At 37.4% G+C, this 8745-nt stretch overlaps 2 protein-coding genes across 2 annotated transcripts; both read right to left on the bottom strand.

Moving 5' to 3' along the window:
* Positions 1-4109: 4109 nt before the first annotated feature.
* LOC137650971 (piggyBac transposable element-derived protein 4-like) lies at positions 4110-4760 on the bottom strand. The gene has a single exon (XM_068384112.1). The coding sequence runs from the start codon at positions 4758-4760 to the stop codon at positions 4110-4112; it is 651 nt and encodes a 216-aa protein (XP_068240213.1).
* Positions 4761-4907: 147 nt separating this feature from the next.
* On the bottom strand, positions 4908-5825 carry LOC137650970 (mucin-7-like). Its single transcript, XM_068384111.1, has 2 exons — positions 5651-5825; positions 4908-5515 (listed from the first exon to the last, which is right to left on the bottom strand). Exons 1-2 carry the CDS (start codon positions 5823-5825, stop codon positions 4908-4910), a joined length of 783 nt encoding a protein of 260 aa, XP_068240212.1.
* Positions 5826-8745: the final 2920 nt, after the last annotated feature.

Genomic DNA, 8745 nt, shown 5'->3' with positions numbered 1-8745 from the left:
CTTTGTCTTTGAAGGGATTTCATTATGGCTGAAGTTTTGACAGAATCAAAAGTCTTCTCATAGTCTAAATATGTGGATTGTTATATTCAGTTGATTTTTACATTAGCTTGTTAATTACATCGATATGGTGAGTTCTTGAATACCAACTTCTAAAGCCTGTCTTTTATTTAGTTAGTTACATTCTGTCTTTTTATTCAACCCTAATATGATCTTTGTAAATATTTTAAAAATTAGTGAGATTGATCATATTAGACGGTAATTTTTCAGGTCTTTTGTCTCCCTTTATGTGATTTAGCACAATAATAAAGTTTTTTTCAAGCTATAGGTAAAGAGTATTCTTGCAGACAATTGGTGTAAAGTTTAACGAGTTATACTCCTATGAAATCTCTTCCATCTAATGATAAACAAAGTATTAGTCTTCTTTGAAACTATAGGTTTTTTCCGCACATAAGGTGGTCTCCGTTCCGCTGGTATAGCGAACGAATACCACCGATATTGCTGTCGCCGCATGCAAATGATATCAGAAACACATTTGCAGATTTTTCATGAGAGAAGAGGTATGTTTGAGCTGACATTATTATAAAATATGAATGTAGGATTTATGAATTTCAGTAATGAATGTCATTATAACTAGATTCGTGTATTGATTATACAATTTCCTAAATATATTTACAAAAACTAATTAGCCCTAATTGGTATACTAAGAATGGTTCTAAATTGAGAAGCGAATAAACTTAACAAATTCTTTTGTTTTTTTTCTATCATGCAGACTCTCAAAATCCTCCCTTAATTCACAGCAAACTTCTTTCCGAGCCGATGTAACAGAGCTCAGACATTTGTATTCTTTCAGACTTTGCCCTATAATAGTGGTTTCTTTTCTACTAAAGAGATAAGTACCAATATTTTTTTCCATATCAGTATATTTATTAATGAGAAACACTGCCTGGCCTGCTACAGCCCGCTAAACAAGAGGCGGAAAAAAATCGCATTATGTGAAGACTTGCATTGAACGTAATAGCCAACTATCACCGTCAGCAGAGCAGATCGGCACAAACCCAGTGTGGTATCGCCCATGCAAGGTGGTGCTGATGCCTAACAAAATCTCCCCCGCTCTAGTGGGAAATGGACCATATAATCCATCAGTCGACTGATAAATGGGAATCCACACCACTTGCAGCAGCAAAAACATAAAAAATTAAAGCAATAAAACTCATAATGGGAAAGAGGCCTTAAACAATCTTTTCCTTTTGCTTTGCCTCTTTTATGGCCTATTAATGCTTTCTTTACACCCCTTACTGTTATGTTTTGTACCAGCTCATGTGTTTCATTATTTCTATTGTTAAAATTATTTTGTATATCACTATTGTATAGCATTGTATATAAATCCTCTGCCATTTCTATCGCTCATTATCTATTATTGTTACTATTTCCATAATCATGCTCTAGATAGATCTTGACCAAACAGTTCATATCTGTAACACCAAAATTGTCTATAAAAATTATAATATTGATCGTTGGAGGGTAGTTGACGGAACCGTGATTCATGCAATAGACACTTTTGATAATAGTGAATCGTTTAAATAGGGAGACGACATTATTAGTGATATAATTTTTAGGAACGTTGTTAAAACCTTTTGAGCGGCCAATAATAATGCCGATTCTTTCCTTCCTCTTGCATATGCACATGACATTGGTATAATTGATCATAGGTGGTAGTAGGTTGGCCTAGGCACAGCCACCCTTTTAGATACTACCGCTAGAGATTTTTGGAATCTTTTACCTGGCCAGACAGTATTATATTGAATCCTTTTTCTCTGGTAACGGTTCATTTTCCCTTTGCCTACACATACACAACAAATAGTAGGGCATATTCTTTATATATTCTCCTATGTCCTATTACACCTGACAACACTGAGATCCCCAAACAATTCTTCTTCACCCACTGGGTTACTGCACTGTAATTGTTCAGGGCCACTTTCCTCTTGGTAAAAAAAAGAGGCTTTCTAGCTTTGGTACGAGTTTTGACTTGATAAAATATGACAATTTATATTAATGGAAATACCTCAAGAGCTTTAGCTCTGCAGGGGACATATTTGTGTTTAGTAAATCGGGGGAGGAATTACAAACGATGATCGAAGGTTTGAATAGAGAAAGAAGAAATGTAGGACTGGATACGAATATGAGTTAAACTAAGAAAATGTTCAATGAAAATGCAGAGACAATAATTAAGGATTATGGACGAACCTCTAGAGATTGTTAATGAATATACATGCTTAAGACGACGACTAAGTGTTTCCCTAAGACACGAGACCGATATTAAAAGGATAATCGTGGGATGAACAGCATTTGGTAAATGAAATGAGCTTATGAAATGTAAAATTACACTTTCTCTAAAAAGAAAAGCCTTCATTCAGATAGTTCTACCAGTTTTAACTTCTGCATGAGAAACCTAAAACCTCACTAAAGCCTTAGATCATAAGCTAGTTACAACTGCAAGAGCTATGATAAGAACAATGCCAGGGATAACACTAAGAAACATAAAATGAGCAGCAGGGATACGAGAGCAAAGAAAAGTAGATGATATTCTAACAAAATGTAAGAAAAGGAAGCGGACATGGTCAGGACATATAAGAGAATGACAGATAACAGATAGTCATTGAGAATAAAGGAATGGGTCCTATATAATATAAACAAGTGTCTGGCTGATGTATTTGACACTACGTCACTTGACACTAACCAGAGTAATAAAAAACTTGATCTTCCTCATTTCTGTTTTTCTAGTTCACCTTTTCACTCTTGTGAAATTAACACTTTCTTGATAGATATTGTCCCACAAGGTATTTTTCCTGTTTTTCTTTTTCTTTTAACTCTTGTTCACGGACGTGGGGTATATAATTATTAACACGGACGTGGGGTATGTTTTACCCCGTTAAAAAAAAAAATAGTTATAAACAAAATTTATTGATTCTGAAAACATAAACAGAAAGTACATATTCTCTAGTGTATTTTATTCAACCATTTTAATGACTAGCAACTGAAAAAAGTATAAAAAAATACTAACATTTTTACTTGTGTTGCTAAAATAGAGAGAGTAAAATCTAATATTCTTGTAAATGACTTGATTCCTGACCCACACACTCTCAGGGTATCGGAGTATCTCAGCTATGGGTATCACAGCCTCCTGGCAGGCACACACACTGTATGGGAGACCATAAAATAATAACTATAAATTCTTTGGTGAAAATAAATGAAGTTTCTGCAAAAAAAAAAAAATTTTCGTAGAGGTATTCCTGTCTGTGAACACTAAATGATCAAGAAATGTTATGTTTATGTTTTGACAGTCAAAAGACCATATTTGAACAAAAAAAAAAAACTTCTTTTACAATTATTTACCATTGAAAATGGTAATGAGCAATACTGGCAGTTTCAGTGTACAGTGCAAACAATTCATATTCTCGGTGATGGACTATGCATGCCCTACGCTTACCAGTATGTAGTTCTAGTACTAGTAGTAGTAACTAAAGTTCTTACCTGTATTAGTGTGGGCAGTCCACGCACCAAGTTTAGATGTGTTGAGGACACACAGGGCGTGTACAGCCTTGACACCTGTGTCGTGTCTTCCTGTCTTTGGCCTTGTCACACAGTGAGCACCGCACCATGGGAGCCCTGCTGTCCGCCATCACTGTGAGACCTGCTTGATCATCCCTGACAGGTAAAGGAATGTTGCAGACTGTGTTGATCACAGTTTTGATGGTTCTGGGAATCCTTGTGTTGAACATCCTCTTTCCTGCCCATGCTTTGATAAGGGCCTCTGCCATATTTTGCATATAGAAGCGTCTCTCAATTGGTTTAGAACCTATTGTCTGCTGATTTTCCTTGTAGATTATCCACGAGTTGATTACACAGGAATTTATCATCCCATAGAAAATACTCATGGGCCACCTGCTTGTCTTGCGTGAAACTGAGTATATTGCACACATTTGATCGAATGCATCTACTCCACCTTTCGTCTCATTATAAAAACAAATGATTTCCGGCTTGCCATTGGGCATTATGGTTGGCTGTGTGTGCATTGATGATAATAGATACACCAACTTCTTTTTCGTTCTTTAAGTGTCCTTGCAGTATGACACCAACGTCATGTCATTCACGAATAAGAAGGCACTAAAACCTACCATCCTAGTTCTTGTTTCTTTCATTTCCTGGGGAATTTCTTTCTTGTTTGCTTTCACAGTGCCAACTAGGGTCATGCCGCAGTTGTGTAGAAGATCAGTGACAAAGAGCACAGAACTAAACCAATTGTCAGTGGTTACGTTTCTGTTTCTATTGTGGTAGGGTTCTGTAAGATCCTTTGTGATCTTACGACCAACGTTTATGCCACCCCGGGCCTGAGGTTGTGTGTCTTCTTTCCCCAGGTAGGGTATTGCTCTCAGCATGTACTTGCTTTTACTGTCACATATAAGGCAAAGTTTGATCCCATATTTTGCTGGTTTGCTAGGAATATACATGCAGAATGGGCAGTTTCCATGGAATGCCAGCAGCTGTTCATCCACTGTAACTGTTTCACTTGGGACGTACATTTTCCCACAGTTGTCAATAAAGATGTCCCAGATAACACGAATAGCTGCAAACTTGTCCGTTGTCTGTCTCTGAGCTCTCGTGTCTTTGTCATCAAATCTCAAACAGCTGAGAAGGAAGCAGAAGCGGTCCTCTGACATGGCTGCACGATAAATTGGTGGGCCGGTCTTGGGGCTAAACATTTCCCTAGTTGTCAGGAGGTTATCCCTCTGGCCACCACTGAAGATCAATAGTCCCAAAAGTGCACGTATCCCATCCGGTTCTGTTAGGGATAACCCTCCTCTCCGGTTAGTATACTTGGCTGCCCGCTGAGGAATTATTTTGTTGGTTCATTGCACTATCTCTTCGATAATATTATCTCCAAAGAACAAGCTCAAGGCTTTTTCTGGGGTGTCTGCACTCCTTGCCTCCGGTTTTGGTCCTGAGGTGATAGGACCAACAATGTTTCGTGCTGGTGTCCTTACTCTACTGGATGACTGTGGTCGACAATTCCACCTATAGCTAGACTTGGATGTCACTGTACTGGTTCCGAAGTCATGCATTCTTGTAGCCTTGTCTTCTTCATTAGCATTGCCCCTTCGTCTTCCCCTGGCAACAGGAGGAGGCACAGCAGGGTCAGCAGAGGGAGGAGGAGGCACAGCAGGGTCAGCAGAGGGAGTAGGAGGCACAGAAGGGTCAGCAGAGGGAGGAGGAGGCACAGCAGGGTCAGCAGAGGGAGCAGGAGGCACAGCCGGATCTGCAGAGGGAGCAGGAGGCACAGCAGGGTCAGCAGAGGGAGCAGGAGGCACAGCAGGGTCAGCATAGGACAAAGCTTGTGTAGCACCTCCTCGAGCAGCATTACCACGGTGTCTCTTACTCACCCTACTTACAGCAGGGGTAGCAGTAGAGGTACCAGGAGTAGGAGAGGCTGGGCGGTGGACAGAGTGGTACATTGAGGCTAGGGAGGGAGATGGTAGAGAGTCGTCCAGGGGTTGGTGGGGAGTGGAGGGAGGGTGAGGCCTGACGTCTATTTGGCTGGCAACACGTGGCTTGCGAGGTGTTGATGTAGTTAGTTTTCTCTTTCAGGCCCTACTTTGAAAACATTGTTCATCCATAAACTCCTCACTATCATCATCACTGCTAGGTGGTTGTTCATAATCTTTGTCCATATCTGAGTCATCTTCCAACTCATATTCAACATGATCAATCTCACTTTCATCATCACTTTCAAATATTGCACTCACATCTGTTAAGCCTGAATTGTTCATTATTTCATCTAATTCTGCTTGAGAATAAAAAACTTTCTTTTTTCCATCCAGCTTTCACAGTTTATTATGAGTCTTTATCTACTTAGTTTATCTAGTCACTGCTATACTATGATAACTCTGAAAAGAGATTATTCAATGCCTGAAAACATAAAAACATGAAAATACACAAAGAACTAAAAACATTCAAAACACATCAACACAGCACTGGGGCAAAATATACCCAAATGTTTTTATTGTTTATCACTGCAATTGGGAACAATATACCCACACATATTAGTATTTTAACTCTGCACTGGGGTATAATATTCCCACACATATTAGTATGTTAAGACTGCTGTGGGGTATATTATTCCCACACATAATAGTATGTTAAGACTGCTGTGGAGTAAAATGTACCCAAACTCCCCCCCACACACCCCCACAAGTGATTAATCACAGAGACACTACCTCCCTCCAATAGACCTGACAGGAAACTGAAGCTACATGGTTGTTAAGCTTGCTAAGTGGCCAGACCACTCAGCAAGGATAAAAGAAAAATGGCGTGGGTAAAATATACCCCACGTCCGTGAACAAGGGTAGACTATATAGTTCTCAGTTCCTAGGTTATTTGCTATTTTCCGCATGTTAACGATATAAGTTGCTGGATAATTGTTAATGTTACTCCATTGTGTAAATGTGTTTGTGTAGCTCAAATTCAGCTGATGACTCCCCAATATCCACAACTCTAATATTATCTAGATTTTTAAAATGAATTTTGGGAAAATGTCTAAATACGTTTGGTGAAGGTAATATATCCCCTTATCTGCAATTTCGTAAAGGCATCATAGCAATTGATGCCCTTCTTACAATCTCCAATGTAGTACAGAAATTCCTTGATTGTGGTCAACAACTTCATCTGATTGAACTTGAATTTAATGCTGCCATTGACCGTTTTGCTTATGAGACCTTTTTTTTTCGTGTGTGTGTGTGTAGGGGGGGGGGGGACCCAAACAATAGGGAGGGGGATTATTTTCTTAGCATCATTATTGATTTTTTAAGCGGAAATAGATTCTAGGAATTATGGTGAATATCTTTGTTAAATTATTTTGGAAATACTGTTTTTTTTTTCTTTTATCAATACACTGCGTTTTAATTACTCTAATGCCAAATGTGTACCATTATTTTATAAATTATACACAAATATTTGCTCTCAATGGTAACTTATATAATAACTAAGGAAGTAGCTACACAGGAAAGACAAATAGATGTAAATAACAACGAAGCCACAACAGAAAAGACAATAAACTCAGCAATAAACAAATGGCTGTAGGACATCTCAGAAACAATAGAAACAGTCTCTCTAATAAAGAGAATGATATACCATAAACACACCCCAGATAGCGACTACTTGAAACTCCTCACCCAACAATTAAATTACCTACAAAGAAACACACATTACATGAATAATGATAACATATCCTACACTTTAATAAGGCACATCTAAAATGAAATAATTTAAGAATACTGTAGATTCAACAGAGAAAAATGGAGCAACATGATAATAAAACTAGGACAAACATTAAAAGACCCAGATAGATTTTGTGAAAAACTGCAAAGATTACGGGGAAACCCAAAAATGGAAATACCATACTTAACCAACAGTAATGGTGAAAAAGTAGAGGACATGGAAGACCAAATTAAATTACTAACTGGAACAGGGGCATTCACTTTTGAAATTACCGACCAAGAAAAGGCAAATTTCGATAGAGACACAGACACAGAAGTCCTCAATTTCCTACAAGAAAAATAGGGAACGAATAACCTCTATTAAAATACAGATCTACAAAGTCTGGATGAGAACAACTACTTAATAACCGACATAAAAATACATGAGGTAATAAAAGCAGTAAAATCATTTGAACACAAAGCACCAGGTAAAAGTGGCATAAATAATTTAACGCTATCAAGATTACCAATGGTTGCATGGAGAATGCTCTATTATATATTAAAACTAATACTTGCAATGGGATATTACCCAAAAGCTAAAAAAGTAGGAATTCTCGTATTTCCTCCTGAAGCAAGGAAAGTGAAAAAAAAGGAAAAAAAAAGAAAAAAAAATGACCAGAAAAACAGAAGACCAATTACACTGCTGGAAGTGCCGGGAAAAGTTTTTGAGAAAATAATAAACACAAGTCTAAGGAGATTGCTAGAAAGTAAGAATAAATTGCACAAACACCAACACGGTTTCGGGATAGGGAGAGCCAATGAAAATGCCTTATTGCAATTTACGAAACCATAGCTATGAACCAACTAAATAGAAAAAACCAATACTATATCATCTGCAGAGATATCTCTAAGGCATTTAAGAAAGTATGGCATGACGGCCTCAAATATAAAATACTCAAACTGAAACTACCAGCAATAATGGAAAATCTCCTCTCAAGCTACATCAAAGACAGATCTGTCAGAATATGTGGCATGAAGAAAAACTGGGTAAAACAATAGATATAAAAAGCGGGATGTTACAGGGAGCACACTATTGCAAACTAATTTTATTATCTACATAGCAGATATGCCAACCACCTCTGAACATGCCATAAACTATGCAAATGAAGTTTAGTAATGCAGCCTTCAAACTCAAAAAAAAAAAAAAAAAAAAAAAAAAAAAAAACCATATCACGAAAACAAGTGGAAAATAAAAATGATAAATCTTTTCAGTATCAAAAGAAAACCAGCAACAATAACAGTATACAACACAAATATCGTATTCAATAACGAAGTCAAATTTTTTGGTCTCTATATTAAAAGAACAGGCATAAACTGTCATATTTAACAAAGACTCCAATTGGCAAAGCACAAAAAATGGGCATTAAAACTATTTAAACTATTGGATAAAAACATAAGAATAAATCTTTACAAATGCCTGAAAAAACCTCTCTTA

The sequence above is a fragment of the Palaemon carinicauda genome, chromosome 12, assembly GCF_036898095.1.
Source record: "Palaemon carinicauda isolate YSFRI2023 chromosome 12, ASM3689809v2, whole genome shotgun sequence".
In the NCBI taxonomy this organism is placed as follows: Eukaryota; Metazoa; Arthropoda; class Malacostraca; order Decapoda; family Palaemonidae; genus Palaemon; species Palaemon carinicauda.
This window is presented reverse-complemented; position numbering and strand designations above follow the sequence as displayed.

Coding starts and splice junctions, on each gene's coding strand:
- LOC137650971 (XM_068384112.1), bottom strand. CDS start 4,760: ATGTTTAGCCCCAAGACCGGCCCACCAATTTATCGTGCAGCCATGTCA.
- LOC137650970 (XM_068384111.1), bottom strand. CDS start 5,825: ATGAACAATTCAGGCTTAACAGATGTGAGTGCAATATTTGAAAGTGAT. Junction 5,516..5,650: donor GGATGAACAATGTTTTCAAA/GTAGGGCCTGAA, acceptor CTCCCTCCCTAG/CCTCAATGTACCACTCTGTC.